Genomic DNA, 21,794 nt, shown 5'->3' on the forward strand with positions numbered 1-21,794 from the left:
AATGGCGTTCAGTCTGTTTGTTTGTTGGTGCTGCATGTTAACACGTCGTTGTTTAGTTCGTTGTATTTGCGCCTATTTTTCGTGTTATTTTGTCTATTTTATTATTAACCATGGGTCTCAAAGCTAAAGACAAAGCAGGTGATAAGAAAAAACCCAAGAAAATTATTTCGATGGAAGCAAAACATGAAATTATAGCAAAGCATGAACGTGGCGTTGTTTCGTATCGTCGATTTGGCAAACGAGTATGGTCGAAATCCTTCTACAATATCCACGATCATCAAGCAGAAGGAAGCTATAAAAACCCCGAGACCATTGTTGCCAAAGCGTCTCTCTCTCTCTCTCTCTCTCGTCTCTCTCTCTCTCTCTCTCTCTCTCTCTCTCTCTCTCTCTCTCTCTCTCTCTCTCTCTCTCTCTCTGTCTGATCAAATTACGTACTGGATAATGTCTCTCTTTGGATACTTCGATTTTGCCAAATATTGAGGGCTACAAGAACAGTTGATTACTATTTACGTATCATATAGACTAATTAAAGTAAACTTATCTTTAAATAGGCTTATATTATTAGTATCAACAAAACATTTACTGGCATGAGTCAGAGGCCGTTCAACGAAACGAAAACACTTCTCTGTCCTTAACTCGGAGCGTCGGAAGATCGCCTCTTCTCTCTCTCCTCTCTTCTCTCCCTCTTTCTCTCACTCTCGTCTTATCTCTCTCTCTCGCTCTCTCTCTCTCTCTCTCTCTTCTCTCTCTGATCAAATTACTGGATAATGTCTCTCTTTGGATACTTGGAATTTGCGTTGTAATCTAACCAGAAACTTCGTTTTGTTATTATTACTGGAAACAAGCAATGATTTTTTCATTATTTGCGCTTTTGGACTGTTATATGTAAACTAGTATGTATTCATTCGCTCGGAAACTAGTTCCGCATATGAGGCGTCACTAAAAAACATAGAAAAATACAACATAAAAAGTGTCAAAAATCATCATAATCTCAAAATTTTTGTTGTAATCTAACCAGAAACTTATTTTTATTAATATACTGTGCTAAACTATAAAGGATTTTTATCATAGTATGCGTTTTTTAAAAGCGTTCGTTCAAAACTCGGAGCGTCGGAAGCGTCAGCGTCGTAACCTCGGAACAAGCGTCGTAACCTTGGAACAAGCGTCGTAACCCAGGACGGATTTTTCCATTGAATATTTAAGAAAAAGCGTCGTAACCTCGGAACGTGTAAGCCGGAACCGTCGTAACCCGGGGACCGCCTGTATTCCTATTATCATATTGTTACTGTATTACAGATAAACTGTCATGTACATCATTTGCATTTGATATTGTTTACATTCTTAAAATATCGGCTGATTTAATTGTATCTGTCCACCACCCCTAACCTGCTACTACTGCTCCTGTGAAGCTATCTGTTCATAAAGTGTTGAGGCTGAGGGTTTGTTTCATATATGAACAAATGAAAAATTTGTTAATCGCTTTGTATTTTTCATAACTAAAAACCTGTGATCTTAACATGCTAAGGCCTACCTCTAGCCACCTTCTGACAATTATCCTGGTTTGAAAGAATAACCGGCGTGGTCACCGGTTGCGATGGGTATGTGGGTGGTCCCACATAACACGTGACCAAGCACAGATGCTAATAGTCCCTTGCATACATGATTTTGTTAACTTTACTGGTTTCCAGCTAATGCTAGAAGATTTATCCTAATGTTAAGACCTCAGGTTTGTTAGTTATGAAAAATACAAAATTATTAAAAAATTTGTCATTTGATTCATATGGTAGTTGAAAGTGGCGTCTGATTGCCGCAGAGTTTGCAAATTGCAGAGTCCGGAAATCAGGGTTTGTCGTTGTCTACTCGCAAGAATACGACAAATCCTGATTTCCAGACTCTGCAATTTGTGAACTCGACGGCCATTAGACACCACTTTTAACTACCATATGAATAAATTAATATTTCCAGAAACTGTTTCCCTATCCAGAATATGAACATCGGCCAGTTATTAGTAATATTAGTCCTGAAGAGAAGAGCATATATAAAAACAATTCCATTCTATCAAGATATTGATAAAGTAGCGTTTGAGAACTACCCATGAAAATGAGAACTGGTCACTTTAGTAGTAGTAGTTGTTGTAGTAGTACATGGTAGTAGTAGTAGTAGTAGGTAACTGAAAAATGCCTGGTCAGTTCATGATTGTGGGTATCACACAGACCACTGAATTCACTGTCCTTTAATGACTGGAGGCCTGCCTTCCCTAATAGCATTGTCCTGAAATTATCTAGATACGTAACAGAAATGACAGCTTCTCAGAATTTATTTTTAACTTCCCTTGTTATTCATTTTATCCCAACAGTATTCAAAATGTGCACAGTTTCCTTATTTATTCTTTTGAGAAGTATTACAAAGATTTCATATTTAGTCTAATAAAAATGGTTAGATTCTGATTCTGTGTTTGCAGTTGTGGAATGGACTATAATATTGAATGATCGTGATTTTTCTGTGAATCCTACCCAGACAACCACTTCAGATTTTTTGCCTATGGTTTAGCAAGTTATTTTGATCAAACAGTAAAATTCCTATTTTGTTAGGCATTTCAGGTATATTCCATAACCCTTTTATAACATGACTGATTTTGTAAAACTTGGTATGAAAATAGTAAGTTGCTAGTCTAGGCTACACTACCTAGCCTAGCCTAGGCTTGCCTACATTTAACATGTCCAGACAATTCATGAACACTGTTGGTAATAGTTATGAATTGTGAATTTTGTAATTGTTTTAATATTTAAACTTATTATAGGCCTCTACCAGTTTTCATTATATTTAATTTTATTATGCTAATGAGAAACCTAAAGATGCCTAATATTCTACATTCGTACATCCATTCATTCACATAAACAAATTAAGATTCCTGCTTACAATTTGTCGGTAATTTATTATTGAGAAATTTTATTTATTTAGTTCTTGAATTCTACAGGATCAGTTTTCTTGTAGTGATGGAACATGTATATGGGAGTCATGGGTCTGTGACAATGACAAAGATTGTCCCAAAGGAGAAGATGAAGACAATTGTCATCAGACTCAAACATGTGCTGAGCGCAAAGGTTTTACTTGTCATCATTCTGGTGGCTGTATTCCTAGTGAAAGTGTTTGTAATGGCCAAAAGGATTGTGCTGATGGGTAAGTTGTTTTTATTAGAATTTTGTAAAGTTTTTATCAGAATTTTGTAGTTGTTCATACGCAAACAAACCTTCAGTCTTAACAATAGGATAATTTTATAGCACCCAGCTGGATCCGGTTAAACAATTGGAGATTGTTTAACTGTGAGATCTGGTAACATGTGCATATATTGGGTAAAAACCGGTCAAAGACCGTGCACCTATGCTATCGCATTTAGTCTTTTTCTTAACCGCCTGGGTGAGAGTCGCGGTTGTTTACTCTTGGCCATTTACCCGGTTGATTGCCGTTTTTGCTATTTGGCTTGTCTGTGTTTGTGTGCTTGTGTTGTTATGGCTTCCTCTGCGTCGTCTCAACCTAGCCATTGTATGTGTCTGGGAACTCAAGGTTTCCCGTGTTCTCGTTTCCTGGCTTCTTTGGCTACAGACCCACACTCCACATGCAGTAGGTGTTGTGCTAATGTTTGTACCATAATGAATCCCTGCCCGGAATGTTGTGTATGGTCTAAATCGCAGGAAGGGTTTTCATCGCCTTGCTCAGATGCTTCGTCGTCTTTCTCAGTCACACCCCATGATGCTCGAGTTTGTGTGCCGGTGTCTCCTTCCTTTTCTTCCATCAATTCGTCGGAAGTATCCGGAGGCCCTCAGGCTGATTTAATGTGTAATGTCGCCCCCTCTTCTTTGGGGGGGTTAATCTGCTTCCCAGGAGGGAGGAGGCTATTACATCAGTTTCTTCTGTTTCAGGTTCAGAGGTATTCAAAATGGTGGCGCTCTGGGCGTCGCTTGGGCTATGGGGTTCACCCGCGGAGGGTTTGTTGATGTATTTCATGGATGCTCGCCTTCCCCCTCAGTCCTCCCCAGCTCTACCTCCTCCCCTTGGCCTTCTCTACGTTGGTGCCCGCAGTCAGCCATTTTGTATCGCTCCGCCAGTGAGGCCTGCTGCTAGCTTGTGTCAGGGGGAGGCCGTGACGTCTCTCTCAGCACCGCTGGTAACGGCACTCCCAGTTCCATCAGTGAAGTCACTCCCAGTTTCTTCAGTATTGTCTCTCCCTGCTACATCGGTGTTGTCGGTTGGCGCTGCTGTGCTGCCTCACTCCCCTGTGTCGTCATCGTTTGCTCCCGTGACATCATCGCTGCCATCCAGGACGTATCCTCTTCCTTCCGTGTTGTTTGCTTTCTCTCTTGCAGATCTGTCCGAGGCTTTATGTCAGGCAGTTCTTAAGAGACTGGTGTTTTGGAGGATAGGTTTGCTGCCATCTCTGCTGAGAAGGCTGTGAGCAAACATGTTCCGTCGCCTCCCCCCACCCTCTCCTGCCAAGAGGGTTTGAAAGGAAGGTGCTGTCTTCCTCCCTTCCATCACCCCCATCTCCGCCGCGTTGGTATATCAAGCATTGGAGGGTTAAGGACTTTGCTATTTCTTCGTCAACGAGTGAAGAGCAGCACATCCGTGTTCCTGAGAGTGTTTGTGTTTCGTCCACTGTGCAATCTGCTGTGGCTGTGTTGTCCTCTTCAGGACACGAGCGTGTTGCAACCTCACACGTCTGTGCGCATGTTGGTGATTTTTCTGCTACTTCTGCTCCGGTGCCTATTCGTCTTTGTAAGGATCTTAAGGCACTTGTGAAAAGATTGAAAGTTGTAAATGCGCAAGTGGTGCAGCCGGGGTATTCACCCCCATCCCGTTGATGGTGTTCGGGGTTTGATTCTAAGGAATTCTTGTTCTGCATCAAGAGTTCAAGATGCTTCTCCGTCACATACATGCGTCTGCTCCACACGGATGCGTACATGTACATGTACCTGAGTCTTCTATTGCGAGTGTTCATAGTAGTGTTCCTAGTGTTGTGATTGGTTTGTCGCAGGAATTTGCGTGTGACCCCAGTCTGGACAGGTCTTTAGTGTCTGTGTTGGCTGGTGCTTCAGGTTCTTTGGCTGCTGGGTCTGCAGTTGGTTTGCACGAGGAAGGTGTTTTGGATAAGCCTGCATCATCTCCTTGTCGTCAGTCTCCATTGCTGGAGCAGGAGGAAGGAGACACAAGAGTTTTTGTTTTCCTGTACTGAGGTTGTTGATCTTATTCATGGGTTCAACAATCTGGAGAGTAGGACTCAGGCTCGGTAGTCTTTTGCTCCTACTTGCTTGGAAGCCTTCCAAGATCTTAAATGTCGTTTCAGCTTCCCTTATCTGGGCATGTCCAATCGGTTTTGTAAAAGGTGAACACTTCTTTGTCAGATTGGGACAGATCTCTTCAGTCAAGGGGGTCTTCCAAATTGCTTCCTCCATCACTTACGAGGCATAGGAAGTATTATGCTACGAACTCTGTCTGCTTGATGCCTTGACATCTTAACCCAGACTTTATGTCTTCAGCCAGGATTGACTTTGGAGCAGGTGAGGTCAGTGGCACTGTCCTTGTCTCCTCAGGATGCCTTGGCTTTGGAGTCTACGGCAGCCTCCATTATTCCAGACGGTGTCATGGTTAGACTTGTGGTCGATGGCCATTGCCAAGATTGCGTCTGACAGGTCTGCAGAAGGGTTGGTGAGTGCTTCTTCTCTTGCCAGTTTGTTGCAGTCTGAGGGCAAGGCATTTTGTTATCTTGTACAACTTAGTGTCAATTTGTGGGCTAAACTTCCTCTGATCAGAAGAGACGCGGCATTGTCCAGGATGACGAGATCAGTTGACCCTGAGTCCTTGTTAGCGCTCAAGAATGGGGATCTGTTGGATTCTCAGCTCCTGTTTCCTTGGACTTAACTGGAGGACGCAATAGACTGGTGGCGAGCTGACACGAAGGACAGGTTGGTGCACCAGATTTTGTCCAAGTCTGAGTCTCGTTCTTGGAGACATCCCCCTCCTCCTCCTTCTCCTGTTCAGTAGCAAATGCAGAGATCGTAGCCTTGTAAGCCATCTAGAAGTTTGGTTTTGGCTTGGCCCTCTCATTCGTCGTCTCAGCCTAAGTTGGAGGACCAATGTCCCTTTCAGTCCCGCCCTTACAGGTCAAGGAGGGGCTCCATGGGTAGAAAAAGGGGGATCGTTGATAGGTTGGGAGCCTCTCCCTCTCCCTTGCCTTGGATGGCAGGGGGGGTTCGGGGGGTGGTTTTTTGCCTGGTGGGCCAAGTGGCAGAGTTATGGGGCGGAGAAGTGGGTAGTAGATGTCCTTCGGGTGGGGTATCTACTACCGTTCGACTTCTCTCCCCTGCACTCAGACAGACCTCTGCTCAGGCGATCCCCCAGATTCTCCAAAGTTCTTAGCTCTCTGGGAGGAAGTGCAGAAAATACTGGATAAAGGTGCAATAGAGGAAGTGGTGCATTTGTCTCCCGGGTTTTACAGTCACATCATCTTGGTGCCAAAGGCGTCAGGGGGTTGGAGACCTGTGATCAACTTATCCACCTTGAATCATGTCGTCAGGAAGACAAGGTTCAAGATGGAGACCCCGCGATAGGTGTTGGCAACTGTGAGGGAAAACGACTTCATGCTGTCGATGGATTTAAGGAACGCGTACTTCTAAATCCATGCTGTCGATGGATTTAAGGAACGCATACTTCTAAATCCCTATTCATCCATCGTCCAGAGAGTTCCTACGCTTCTCTCTCAGAGACAAGGTGTTTGAGTTCAAAGTCCTGTGCTTCGGGTTGACCACGTCCCCTCAGGTGTTCACAAGAGTCTTCTCTCTCATCTCGACTTGGGCTCACACTCAAGAGATCCATTTGCTGAGGTACCTCGACAACTGGTTGGTCTTAGCTAGTTCCAGAGAGAAGCTGCTGCATGACAGAGATTACCTGCTTTGGTTTTGTCTGAATTCTTTATCTAGGCATGGTTATCAATACGACACCCTCGAGGGTTTTCCCATTGGATCAGAGGTTGGAGAAGTTGTGAGTAGTGGCGTGTGACTTCCTGTCGCACCCAGATCAGTCAGCTCTTCAGTGGCAGGTTCTTCTGGGGATTTTATCTTCTCTGGAGAAGTTGCTCCCTCATGGACGACTTCATCTTCGGTCTCTGCAATGGGACTCGCCCCTGATAAGGGTACATCTGTCCCTAGAAGTGAGAGAAGATCTTTGTTGGTGGTTGGACGATCAGAATCTCTTGAAGGTTGTTCCTCTGCGTTCTCTCCTGCCGGACTTCCTTCTGTTTTCAGATGCCACCCTCGCAGTTGGGGTGCTCATTTAGGTGGCCTCATTACTTGAGGCCACCTAAATGAGCGCGTTTGGAGTTTGGAGGACAGACGGCAGCATAGCATCTTAGAGTTGAAGGCAGCCTTTCTGGGTCTGAAGGAATTTTGGGAGAAAGTAGAGGGACATTCTGTAGTACTCATGTTGGACAGCACCATGGTGGTCGCTTATGTTAACCAGTAAGGGGGACTGATTTTGTTAACTTCAAGCTTTGACAGTCGAGGTTCACCAGTGGGCGGTCAGCAATTCGGTGGAGCTCTCAGCCAGGTGTATATCAGGAAAAGGAAATGTGGTCGCGGACAAGCTCAGTCGTCGGGATCAGGTCCTAGGCACAGATTGGTCCTTTCATCAGGTCACAGCGGACAGGCTTTTCCAGCTTTTGGGGGGACCTATGCTCGACCTCTTTGTGACCCAGTTCAACAGGAAACTAGAGGTTTTCTGTTCAGACGTTCTGGATCCTATGGTTGTTAGCGGAGAATGCGCTCCAACATCCCTGAGACAACCTGGAGGTGTATGCTTTCCCTCCGTTTTGTTTGATTCACCAAGTGCTGAACAGGATAACGAGCTCGCAAAATCTCAGGATGACATTAGTAGCTCCTCTGTGGGCACAGGCAGAATGGTTTCTGTATCTGCTGTCATTGTTGTCGGAGGTGCCGAGGGAGATTCCCCCGTGGCGGCATCTTTGTCAGCCGCACATAGAAAGATTCCATCAGTCAGTAGAATCCTTGTCTCTTCACGGTTGGAGGCTATAAAGCATCTCCTGCGAGTCAGAGGGTTTTCTCAGAAGACAGCAGGATCTATGTCCAGCAATCTCAGGAAATCTATCTCTGCTGTTTACCAAGGTAAATGGGTGATCTGCTGAGATTGGTGTCATAAATGGGTTTTTCTCCTCTCAGAACCACTGTTCAGCACATAACAGACTTTTTGGTCTTCCTCAGGGATGAGAGAGGCTTGTCCGTTTCTCCCATTAAAGGCTACTGGGCGGCCCTGAGTTTAGTGTTACGTCTTAGAGGTGTCAACATCTTCTCACCCTGGGAACTCTTCTTGCTGTTTAAAGGATTTGAGCAGTCATGTTCTCCAAGGGAGCTTAAGTCTTCAACGTGGGATGTTTCCTTGGTCCCGAGAAGTTTCACTAAAGCTCCTTATGAGTCTTTATGTCGTTCATCAGACAGGAACTTAACACTCAAAATGGTTTTCCTCTTGGCCTTGGCTTCTTCAAAGAGACTCTGGGAGCTTCATGGCCTGAGCTATGATGTGAAGCACACCAGGGGTTTGGGTCAGTTTCCTTCGAATTTGTCCCAGAATTCGTGGCAAAGACCCAGAATCCCTGAGTTGGATGAAAGGTTCGCCTCCTTTTCCATTCCATCTCTGGATGACTTTGTGACCGGTTATTCTCGAGAGCTCTTGTTGTGTCTTGTCAGGGCTCTGCGTTGCTATCTTAAGAGGACTCGGCATCTTAGGCCAGGTTGATGTAGGCTTGTTAGCACAGGGGTGTTCTAAAAAAAGAGGTGTCCAAGATACATTTCTTTTTGGTTACGAGAAGCTATCAGACAGGCGTATTTGACTCATGATGATTCCGCCGCTGCATCTGTGCAGGCTAGAGCACATGATGTCGGGTATTGGTCCCTCTCTGGCTTTCAAGAAGGATTTGGCTGTTCATAGTGTCTTGAGCACTGGTACTTGTTACGCCAGTCCACATTCACCTCTTTCTATCTTAAGGATGTTGCCCACAGATCGCTTTCCTTGGGTCCTGTGGTGGCTGCCCAACAGATCGTGTAACCCATCGTTTCCCTTAACTGGGCACGTCTGTATCTTACTTAAGATGATTGTGTGAAAGAGAGAATGAGTGAGTTGGCGGGTCTCTTTCTTTCTCTTGTTCCTTTCAATCTTCCTACGGGCTGGTTGAGGAATAGACATGTCATTTACTTGACTGGTCTGATACAGGTGAGTAAGGTAGTCATACTGGTAGTTTGGTTGCTTTGTGTTCAAATAGTCAAACCCTCTATTCAGTAGTGTATATTCCACTCTCTAGCAAGGGGAAATGAGGAGTGATAACGAACCCTGATGCATTGGTTTGTTATCGAACAGTCAGAATTTATCTTTAGTTCCCTACTGCAATGAATATTCCCATCTATCATTGTATGTAACCCAATTGGCTGAGTTGTTGGATATCAGTTTATCTAGCTTCTCATGGGCATTAGTCCCTCTCCTGTAGACATTTCATTTGGAGTTGGACTGGTGGGTTGGCCCCCTGTCTGTTTAGGATGTCTGTACCTCCCCCAAATATAAGTCTATCCTATTGTTAAGACCAAAGGTTTGTTCCCGTATGAACAAATGACAAATTTTCTAAGACAATTTGTATTTTTCATAGTTACTGCTCACCTTTAGCTGCCCCTCTGTCATCTTATGACATCCTGGGTTGGGAAAGACTAAATGCAATAGCGTAGGTGTGTGGTCTTTGACCAGTTTTCACCCGATATACACATGCATTGCCCAATCCCACAGATTTCTTGCTCTTCAATCTCTGATTGTTAACCGGATCCAGCTAGGCACTAGAAAATGATCCTATTGTGAAGACCTCAGGTTTGTAGTTATGCAAAATACAGATTGTCTTAGAAAATTTGTCATTTTGCAGAACTGAGGCTTTGTTAATATGCAATTTTTTAGCTCATCGCTGTTGTCATCGGTGGTTTCTTTCAAAGATTTGTTTGAAGGTAATATGGACGATGGATCAGATTCCATAAAGGAAAGAGATATATAACAGTAATGATTTCCTGGTATCCATGATTTCTGTATAACACACATACTTTAATAACTGCAAGATAAAGCTACAGATACCCCGTAATCTTGATAATAACATAAGCCCAAAGGGAATTTTAATAAGTGCATCTGCCCCAGCCAAGATTCAGATCTCTGCGTTATAGGCATTATAGTTGCATACAGAAGTAAATAATAAGTTTTGCTGTTTAGCTATCAAATGGAAATAAATTGGTTTTGACTCTGCTGTACATATTCCTGTCAAATTCAGGTTCTATACTAGCACTGAAATCAGCCCATCTCCTCCATGATAGCTGATTGCTAATTATAGCTGATTACTAATTTTCTAATATGTTACTAATTATTATAGTGTATAAAACACACATGGCATTTATAATAAAAATATTGACCTACAAGTTTAATTTCTTTGGAAATTTACTTTACGTTAGGAATAATGTACACCCAAATGGAATTGATTAATAATGATATTTGCCCTACTGTAGATTCAGACCTGTATGTTTTGGATGAGGTACAAATGCAAACATTTGATTTATCCATTTGGCTATATGTACTAAATTGATTCTGTACTTTAAATCAGATTGATTGTAAGTACTGAACTTGAATGCTTCATGTGTTGGAATGTAAACCATCTTTTTAAGTTTTATTGAAACCTGTCTTTACAGATCTGATGAAGAGGTATGTGGAACTGTTGTGGCTGGAGATAATGATTGCCCTACAGAATATTTCGCTTGTGATGGAGGAGCATGCATTGAATCTTTCAGAAGATGTGATGGTAACCACAACTGTGTAGATCTCACTGATGAGCAGAATTGCAGTGGAACTGAGGAAAAGGTATTTTTATGCTTTATTTAAAATAGTTTTACCAATAATTTCCTTTCATGTTCAGTTGTATTATTTCAACCAAATTACCATCTAGTCTAGATCAATAATGTTTTGGCATAGTAGTAAATACAGATTTATTTTTACAGGCATATGTTGTGACAAACTTTGTAATTAAAGATCTTAAGAATGTGTCTGTCACAGTGAGCTGGGAAGTTAATGACAACACAAATAATACACAGAGCTTAGAGTATATGCCATCTCTAATTATCAAGGCTATGACAGGGAACCCAGCAGCATGGAAGAATTTTACTTGGTTGCCAGAGTCTGTAAGTATCTTAGTTGTAATTGTTTCCCTTCATTTTGTTTTCATTACTTTGTTTCAAATATATCCATTTTACCATAATGCTGTTTTATACTTGCATTTATCACTTGATGAATTTAGATTTGTTCATATATGAAACAAACCTTTGGTCTTACATTAGGATAATCTTCTAGCGCTAGCTGAAAATCTGGTAAAATGAATAAAAAAACTTGTGTAATCTAGAAAGCACATGATTACAGTAATACCTCAACCTTCTCGAGTTGCTTGCTTTTTATTGAAATCTCACTAATTATTATCATACTTGAGTATTTCACAGACACTCAAACGCATTTTCGAGTCATGTTTGTTTATATTTTTTTTATGTAATTTATAAGTTTTCAAGATTTTATGTGTAAATTGAATGACATTAAATAATAAAAATTATTTTCTCTCTCTCTCTCTCTCTCTCTCTCTCTCTCTCTCTCTCTCTCTCTCTCTCTCTCTCTCTCTCTCTCTCTTTCCTGCTCTGTTGGCAGCAAGTCTCTCCCGGAGCCTTTGAACAATGGAGCCCCCCCCCTCCCCGCAGATCTGTCAGCAGCTTATACCTGATGTAATATGTATGTTTGTTTTGTAAGATAAATAAGTTATTTGCTAATTTTCAAATACTGTTAATATTAATGTAAACAGCAAAATATCAAGGTGAGAGATAGATAGATAGATAGAAAGGGAGAATGGTTGATAGAAAGATGTACATAATACATAATGTATTGACATTTTTAATTGTTTAACCCGTGTAAGCATTAATTCAGCTCTCTCTCTCTCTCTCTCTCTCTCTCTCTCTCTCTCTCTCTCTCTCTCTCTCTCTCTCTCTCTCTCTCTCTCTCTGAAGATATACAACACATCTCATTGTGGGAACTTCTTTACATACAAGGTATGTGACACATGGTATAAAGTTAAGTATATCTTAGTTTTACCAGACCACTGAGCTGATTAACAACTCTCCTAGGGCTGGCCCGAAGGATTGGATATTTTTACGCGGCAAGGAACAATTGGTCACCTAGCAACAGGACCTACAACTTATTGTGGGATCCGAACCACACTATATCAAGAAATGAAATTCCATCACCAGAAATAAATTCCTCTGATTCCGCGTTGGCAGAGCCGGGAATCGAACTTCGGACCACCGGATTGGCAGCCGAGTGCGAAAACCACTCGTCCAGTGTGGAACTGACACAGTATAAACTCCCACCAGAAGTTGTAAAGAGCTACAGTGTGGAAGAGTTCAAAAGAAAGCTAGGCAAAGTCATTGGGACACTGTGAATGAATAGTAAAACCATGTCTCCTTGGTTGGGCTACTACATCTTTGAGACATCCTAATCCTTGTAACCCTCTCTCTCTCTCTCTCTCTCTCTCTCTCTCTCTCTCTCTCTGAGTTCCAATATATCACGGATTTTCAGTATTCATGGGGGTTGTGGTCCCTAACCCTGGTGAATACGGAGGGGCGACTGTATTTTTAGTTGACTGTCGTTTTATAGGGCTTTTGAACCTAGGTACAGGGGTCCCCTCACGTTGCTTCTGTTTCAATGTGATTGAATTGGAAGTGGTTTTCTTTGCAAGGCTGCTCTTCTCGGCACGTGTGAGAGCCTTGCTTTCTGAATGGAATGCAGCTTCTGGCAACAGTAAGATCCAGAAAGGATTCCAGGTCAGGTTAGCATGTTTTGCGTTTCATGCAAGAAACCTTTAGTTAGACTGGCTGAGAATATTTTGTGTAGCTGCACTATCCACCATCCTCTTTTTGTGTGGGAGTCAGCTCTTTATCAGGAGGTTAGATTCATCCCAAATAATATAAATTTTCAAAATCAGATTTATTGTTTTGGTGGAGAATAGGTAGTCTAGACAATCATCCAGGTAGCCATTTGATCTTTTGTTGGAATGCCGACTCGATTATCTGCACAGAGATATAAGCTATCTTTAACAGTAGGTAAGTATCCAAATTAGTAGATTTTATCCAATAAATATTTTGCATAAAATAGCAACATGTATTTATTGGAATTTCTTAAATCATCTGTTATAAGTTTTGTAAATCTTTTATGATTGGAAAAAAAATTGGATCGTTTATTTTCAGCATACAGCTGATTTTGTTCCTTATTTTCTTGTAATTCTGTTGAAATTTTTTTTGTGTGTGAAAGTGCAACATAAAATATTAATTGGAATTTCCTAAATCTTCCAGAGCAAAACATTTACAGACCTGACTCCATACACATATTACTTGCTCAAAGTCTATGTAAGAATCAAGGGTGAGATGAAGGAATTCCCTCCAATTAAACCATTGGTGTTCCGTACAGAAGTTGGGAGTAAGTATTGGATACAAAGTGACTGTTGTTGACAAAATGAAATGAAGTAATGAAATTGTTAAGTAGAATTTGGGATGAGCAAACTTTTATTTTTTCATTTTTCATTTAGGTATATACAATATTATGAACCCTTTGAGATAATATTGTTATAGCTTGGTATAAATATACTGTGTATGATAGAATATTTGTTTTGGTGACATTTTAGATCCAAATAATTGTACTTAATATTGCCATCTTTGAAAATGCTAAAGAACAATATCATATTGTTAGAATTATGCTTTAAATATATAAATATAGAAGAAATGTAAGATATTATTACACTATGAGGTATTATGAATAAATCTTTCTAATGATTTATTCATATAGTAATGATTATTACTATTTATATCAGTGATTGCATGTAAAATATTAGAAAAATAGGTAGATATGGTTTGGTAAAATGATGTCTTTTGAACATCAAAATACTTCGATGAATTTTTGTTAAATATTTACATTTGATATTATTTGAATCTCATGAGATGATAAGAAGCCAGAAGACTGTGTGAGCTGTATCCACTTGAATACAGAGAATCTTTTCAGTGCCATTCAACATCCTACACCATGAATTTAAAGAATGGTGTGATTACATTTACCCTCTCGAGACCCTTCTTATATATTTTAATTTAGGTGTGACATGACTTCATTTCTAATGATAGGTAGTATCCATTGTGCCTTAGCACTACTACTTCTGTTCCACCTTTATAGGTAGACTTGAATAAGTTTCATTCATGTGCATTCCTTAAGCAAAAATATAATGGTAATGGTATTTTTTATTTGATTTTTTTCCCATTTTTTTCCCAGTTCCCAGTCCTCCTATGGAGGTTGCTGTTCGTCAGGTTGAAGATGTTGTAATTGTATCTTGGAAGCCTCCTGTGAGTCCTAATGGTCCAGTTGCCAGTTACAAAGCGTAAGTGTTGGTCATATTGTGTACTGTTCAAGGTTCATTATGGTTATAGTGCAGCATATTATGAAAGGCACTATGTATTATTAATGTACATGCATATGGAGCAGGCTAAATTGTGCATATATTTTTATTAATGATGATTTGAAAAGACAGTGACAGTGTTTTGAACTAAATGCATGCTATTCTTAACAGAAGTACTTTTAATACTATAATAAAAAATAGCTTATCAAGAGCACTTGCTTACATATTTAGACATAAGGCTTTCTTGACATTTGTAACTAGAGCATTAAATATAACAATGTCAGACAGCTAGATGGTAAGAAACTAGACGAATTAATGAAAGGGACATTTGGGACACTGCAAAATTTTTTGTTTTCTTAAAAAAATAACAGGCTTTGACTTAGGAAAAACCTGGTTTTGTTTCTGCTGTGAGCCATCAGACAAGCTGCCTCTATGGTCTCACCAAGGGCTACTTAAGACAAACCAACTAATATCAAGAATTATCTTATAGCTGATCTTAGAAAGAAATAGTGCCTGTTGGCACTGTAGTAGAGTAGAAAAGGACTCAAGTCAGTAACGTTTTCATTCTGTCTAAAGCAATTACCCTGAGTTGATACTCACTCTTCCACAGATGAGTCAGCATGACCAGATTTGGCCATTTTTGCCACTGCTCACCAGGTCTTGTGTAAGAAAATATCCCAAGAGATTCCCCCACCTTTTTGTCAGGGAAAGCAAGTGGGTTTGAGGAGTCATAGCAGCTACCAAAAACTGGGTTTTCCAGGGTTTTCCAGTGTCAAAGTCTGATTTTAGATGTAGCTTCTGTGATTTGTCCTTTTATTCAGGATTCCTGCTTGAGATTAACAATGAAAAAGTGGAGGTAAATAACCTATATAGTGTATATACTCATGTAAGGCACAATCTCGTATATTGTGTGACCACCAAATTTTCACTTTTGAAAAATTATTTTGTCATGTATCATGTGTATTGTATGAGTTCCTTTTTTGAGAGACCAAATTACAGTTCGACTAACATCTCCTCTGTTTGCCGTTTTGCTTGCATTTCAACCATTGTACAATTTGTTCCGATGCGAGATACTTACCTCGAAACCATTTCATAGGAGATTCCCGGATGTCGATCTGGGTCCGACCAGAAAATTCTGGTTATATGCCGCACCCAGGTCAGGCCTATGCCCCAGGGGTCGAAGACCAAGCCATCCTAATGACCTATAGCCAGTCCTTCTCTGGTCGCAGGAGCGTGAATACGCCCCTGCTCGTCCGGTGTCCGGCCCTTATCCTTTGTCCGTGTGTGTGCTTTGTGTGCGTGTATCGTGTTTTTGTGCGATGTCGGCCTCGGAGCCTCAACGTCGTTGCCCCGGTCCTGAAGGACGGGCTTGTGGAGCTTTTCTCTCGCCCCCTCTGATTGATCCTCATTCTTTGTGTAATTCGTGTAGGGGGGGCGCTTGCTCTAAAGACAACACATGCTTGGAGTGCATTTCTTGGCCATCGTATCAGTGGGATTTGGCTTCCACTAAGAAGAAAAAGAAGTCTAAATCTTCTTCGGCGAAGATTTCGCGGGGATCGAGGAGTGAGAGCAGCAGCAGAGACGGCGGCGCCCCTTCTCCTTCGGTATCGTCGGAGAGGAAGTCTCCCGCCTTGCTACAGGTTCTTTCTCCTGCCCCCTCCCAGCGAGGGGGCCTAGGTGAGTCCGTTGCCGGGTCTCCCCCCCGGGGGGGTCCCGATGAGTCGTTTCCCCAACAGGTGGTACCGGAGGCTTCCGCGGTGCTGAGGGACTGCTGGTGGTCGCGGTTGCAGCTCCAGGGCTCCCCGTCCTGGTCCTCTCTCTTGGCATCGGTGCAGGGGGGGGACCCGTCCCTCCCCTCTGACGGAGCTTCCCCGCTTCGGCCTTCCCCTCCCCGCTTCGTCTACGGCTCTCCCCGCTTGCGTCTACGGCTCTCCCCGCTACAGCTCGCCTCGCTGCGGCCCCTCCCGCTCTCGAGCGGAGCTCGCCGCTCGCGGCCGGACCCGGACCGGTTTACCCGGTCACGGATCCACCCAACCACCCGGCTCCAACCCTTTTCCCTTCTGCCGTTGGGGATGTCTTTCCCCCTCGTACTCCGGGGAGATCCCAGTGAAGGACGATGCATTCCCGTCCTGGGGCTTCCCGTCTAGGGGACAGGAGGAGCGGGAATGACCTTGAGGGCGGCCTTCAGGGGCGGTCCCGATGTGATAGAGGTGTCCCCGACGCGGCCGAAACGCTCCTCGTGTTCCCCCCCGCGATGGGAGTCGCCGGAGGAGAAGCAAGAGACGTCGGGATTCGTCAGGGGAGAGGAGTTCTTCAAGTTACTACTCAAGGGAGAGATCCTCCCGTAGGAGGAGACGCTCCTCCAAGAAGAGGCGCCGTCATGGGAGACGCAGGAGACGTAGTTACTCCTCGTCCTCGAGCGGCTCTTCCCCCTCTCTATCATCGTAGCCGGGATCGTAGAGGGAGTGACAGGCGTCGCGTCGGGACATCTCCCCCCAGGGGCGGAGGCGTTCTCCTTCCCCGACCCCCCGGGAGGGTGGCCCCCACCCATTGGCCCCCAGGAAGGTCTCTCATGGGGGGTTCCCAGCCGTCTCCCTCCCTACTCGTCCCTCGGTCCCGGTGGATCCTGCCTCGGTCTCGTCAGCCATAGGGTTGGCCTCCATGACCGAGCGGGGTGGGCTCCCTTCTTCCGTGTTCCCACACGATTGTCGCCTTCGCGGATGGAGCCTAGAGCCGATACTCCTTAGGGGGTGCAGAGCCCCTCCACCGCTCAGGTATGAGTACCTCCTCGGGATCGGGCCAGGCGTTCGGGGCATCCCCCTCGCAGGAGACCGGTGTGCAACTGGGTTTAGGAGCCCCTCTCCGGGGAGCTTCTCCAGCTTCCCTCCAGCTAGGGTCTGGGGCCTCTCCTCCGTCGCGGGACGCCGAGGAAGAGACCCTTATCCAGGAGGTACTCCAGAATGCCTGGAGGAATTGGGTCCAGTGGATGAAGGTTCTGCTTTCAGGAGAGTCCTCTCTCTGATTAGGTCCATGAACCGGCTAGAGAGCCAGCCCCGACGGTAGAGGACAACAGATCCATGGCGGTGGACTTTCTGTTCAGGGATCCAGAGGAACCCAAGCTCTCAGCCTCCCTGGTCCACCAATACGGAGAAGGCCCTGACGGTGGTGGAAAAACTCATTGCAGGCTCCAGTAACTCCTTGCGTTGGCACTCCTCGGCTAGACTACTCCCAGCGTCTAAGCCGAGTCAGAGGAGGCTATATGGCCCGGGAGGTGCCCCTCTCCTCCCAAATCCGTGGAAGGTAACTTGGCAGCCCTAGCGCCCGGACTCTCGGAAGAGAGGCTCACGTCGGGACTAGTCTCCTTCTCTCACCAGGAGGCTATGGCTATGGAAGTCACAGCGTGGACCTCGATTCATGTGGCTTCTTGGTTAGATCTGTGGTCCGGGGCGGTAGCCAGGTTCCCCACCCTCCACGACTTGAGGGACGAGGCCTCTCTTGCCCAATTCAGAATAATTTTGTCGGGGGGTAAGTCCTTGGGCTTCCTCACGACCCAACTGGTCTCGTCCTGGGCGAACTGGATCTTGAGGAGGAGGGACTCTGTGCTGGCCAAACTCCCTAGGAGCATTCCTGAGAGGGAACTAAGGACCCTTCGAAACGCCCCAGTGGAAGGAGCTGCTCTCTTTCCGGAGAAGCTAGTGGAGGAGTCTGTGGAACGGGGGAGGAAGGCCAGCCAAGGCCCAATCGTTTATAGGGCCCCTCCCCTACGTCAGTCGGTGCCGAAAAGACCTAGTGAGCGGCCGAAACCTCAGAATAGGACCCTCTCGGCTCCCCCCACGGAATCACCCCTGCGGAACTGGAGAGACCAGGGAACTCAGCCCTCCCCCAGGACCCTCCCTCCTTCCCAGGCACCCTTCAGGCCCAGACACCCTACTTCTTCCAGGAGGGGTCGTAACAACCGCTTCCCTAGGAGGAAGTAGGAGTCGAGGCCCTCTACCGAGTCTTTCGCCACCGGTGGGGGTTGCCTCTCGAGCTGTTGGCAGAACTGGGAGGATCTCGGAGCCGAGCCCTGGACAGTCCAGGTCCTCAGGGACGCGGTTACCGAATCCCTTCCTAGACCAGAAGCCTCCCTTGACAGGGGAGCCGGCCAATCTGGCCTCTCAGCCCCGGAACCCTGTGCACAGGGAGGCCCTAAGGCTAGAAGTTCGGGCAACTGCTGGAGAAGGGAGCCCTCCAGCAGGTGGTGGATCGCTCCCCCGGGTTCTTCAGTCGACTTTTCCTGGTGGAGAAGTCGTCAGGGGGGTTGCGACCGGTCATAGACCTTTCGGTCCTCAACTCATTCATCCTAAAGACGCCCTTCAAGATGGAAACACCACGCTCGGTGCTGGCTTCCGTGAGGCAAGGGGATTTCATGATGTCCCTGGATCTCAAAGACGCCTACTTCCAGATCCCGGTACACCCGTCCTCCAGGAAATACCTTCGCATAAGTTGGGAGGACCGGACCTTCCAGTTCAAGTCACTCTGCTTCGGACTGGCAACGGCCCCGCAAGTGTTCACGAGGGTGTTCTCCCTGGTGTCGTCTTGGGCCCACAAGAGGGGTATACGCCTTCTCAGGTACCTAGACGACTGGCTACTCCTTTCCTCCTCAAAGGAGCGCTTGATAGAACAGAGAGACGCCCTCCTGGCATTCTGCAAAACCCTGGGAATCATGGTGAACTGGGAGAAGTCCCTTCTAGCTCCCTCCACCAGGATGGTGTACCTGGGGATGGAATTGGATACGGAAGTGGGGCGAGCTTTCCCCTCGGGGGACAGGCTGGCAAACCTCCGAAAAATTGCCTGCAACTTCCTAAGCCACCCCCCGAGACCGGCAAAGGAGTGGCAAAGGCTTTTAGGCCACCTGGTCTCCCTGGAAAAACTAGTCCCCCAGGGAAGGCTGAGATTAAGGCCACTACAATGGGACCTGAAAGTAGGGTGGTCCCAGAAGGAGGAAACACCTCAAAAGCCGGTTTCCATCTCACTGGCAGCAAGGAATGGCCCTCGGTTGGTGGCTGAATCCTGCAAACTCTCGTCGGGGTGTGCCCCTCGGGTCAGTGCCCCCGGAGATGCTCCTGTTTACGGACGCGTCGAAGGTAGGCTGGGGGGCCCACCGAACCTGAATTCCCTCTCAGTGCGGGGGATATGGTCGCAAGAGCAGAGCACCTTCCACATAAACAAACTGGAGCTCTTGGCAGTAAAGCATGCCCTGGAAGCATTCAAGGAAGCAGTGGGAGGACACTCGGTGTGTCTGATGTGCGACAATGCCACAGTGGTCGCCTACGTCAAGAAGCAAGGAGGCCTGAGATCAAGGGATCTCTGCGGATTGACGGAGGAGATCTTGAGCCAAACCGAAGCCCTTGGGACCTCCTTGACGGCAAGATTCATTCCCGGCAAGAAAAACGTAGTCGCCGACGGCCTCAGCAGATGGGGTCAGGTGGTGGGATCCGAATGGTCCCTACACCCCGAAGTAGCGAGGGAACTAAATAGGGAAGTGGGGCGCTCCCCATCCCTGGACCTGTTTGCTACGAGGCTAAACACCAAACTGCCGGTGTACTGCTCCCCGGTGCCGGACCCAGCCGCGTTTTGGGAGGATGCGTTCCAGCACCGTGGGACGGCCTGGACATGTACGCTTTTCCCTCCCTTTGGAGTCCTCAGGCAGGTCCTCAACCATCTAAGAAAGGCGAAAGGGGCGGCCCTGACGTTGGTGGCGCCTTGGTGGCCGGACAGGGAGTGGTTCCCGGACCTTCTAGAGTTGGCCTCTCATCCTCCTTGGGAGCTGCCCCCCAGGCCAGACCTGTTAAGACAGCCCCACTTCGAGAGGTTCCACAGGAAACATTCCAGCCCTCTCCCTTCACGGCTGGAGACTATCGAGCGGCTGTTAAATAGGAGAGGGTTTTCTGGGAGGGTGGCTTCTCACATGTCCAGTTACTTGAGGGAATCCTCCGCTAACATCTACCAGGCAAAGTGGAAGGTTTTTGGGGCCTGGTGTAGAAAGCGTAACCTGGAACCTCTCCGAGCGAAGATCCCAGACATCGCAGAATTCTTGACCTACCTGAGGTTGGACAAGGGCCTGTCAATTCCAGCAGTCAAAGGAGCCAGGTCTTCTCCCTGAAAGGGCTGGATCTGGGGAACTCGAAGCCTCTGTCCTTGCTCATAAGGAGCTTTGAGCAGAAGTGTCCTCCCAGCGCTGGCTTGGTTCCCCGCTGGGATGTTGCAATAGTTTTAGATTCCCTGAGGAAGCCCCCGTTCGAGCCGCTCAAGGACATCCTGGATAGGGAGCTGACCCTCAAGACAGTGTTTCTGCTAGCCCTGGCCTCCACGAAGAGGGTGGGGGAGCTCCACGGCCTCTCGTATGTAGTGACCCACACGAGGGGATGGAAGGAACTCTCATTCAGGTTTGTCCCCTCCTTCGTGGCTAAGAATCAGAACCCTCGAGCTCGGATCTCAGGTTCGTGGAGTTTTCCATCCCTGCCCTCCCGAAATCGGACCAGCCTAAGGATCTCCTCCTTTGTCCGGTGAGGGCAGTTCGGAAGTACATGGAAAGAACAGCCCGGTTCAGGCCGGAGGTAAAGAATCTCTTCGTCACCACGGGAAGGGTGAAGAAGGCAGCCTCGAAAAACACCATCTCCTTTTGGCTGAGAGAAACCATCCGGAGAGCCTACGAGAAGGGGGGCCTTTCCCCTCCAGAGGGAGCCAAGCCATGACCATCAGGGGAATTGGGGTGTCCCTCTCATTCTCAAAGAACATGGCAGTGGACCAGGTCCTGAGGGCAGGAGTCTGGAATAGGCAGTCGACATTCACAGCCCACTATCTAAAAGACTGCACGAGAAGGTCGCTCGACGCCTTTGAGATTGGCCCCGTGGTGGCAGGCCAGCAACAGGTCTAGGTCCCCTCTCCAATCTTCTTGGAGTGGACGGGCCGGTGTGTATTGAGTGTATGTGAGCGTGTGTGGTTTTTCCTCAAATCCCCCCTAATCCTTATCCTTGTTATCCCTGGGCCTTGGTTGGAGCGAGGAATCCAGGATACTCAGGTAAGATACGCAGGAGCGTATGGGTTCTCAGTACAAACCACAGTTTTACATGTCAAGGTTTGGTTATACCCGCACCAGGCTTGCCTTGCACCCCTCCTAACCAACCACCCACGATAAACGGGCTGGGTTGAGTTCTAAGGGGAGCAGTCGCCCCTCCTCTGACCTATCACCTTTGGGGGC

General features: G+C 46.1%; 1 protein-coding gene across 1 annotated transcript in view; it reads left to right on the forward strand.

Moving 5' to 3' along the window:
- The window catches only part of LOC135205406 (sortilin-related receptor-like), a 292,014-nt gene that overhangs the window by 221,161 nt on the left and 49,059 nt on the right, over positions 1-21,794 (forward strand). Inside the window, 5 exon segments of the mRNA XM_064235930.1 lie at positions 2,978-3,180; positions 10,773-10,941; positions 11,079-11,258; positions 13,464-13,587; positions 14,428-14,533. Of these exon segments, the coding sequence (XP_064092000.1) occupies positions 2,978-3,180; positions 10,773-10,941; positions 11,079-11,258; positions 13,464-13,587; positions 14,428-14,533 (782 nt within the window).

This window comes from Macrobrachium nipponense, chromosome 11 (genome assembly GCF_015104395.2).
Source record: "Macrobrachium nipponense isolate FS-2020 chromosome 11, ASM1510439v2, whole genome shotgun sequence".
NCBI lineage: Eukaryota > Metazoa > Arthropoda > Malacostraca > Decapoda > Palaemonidae > Macrobrachium > Macrobrachium nipponense.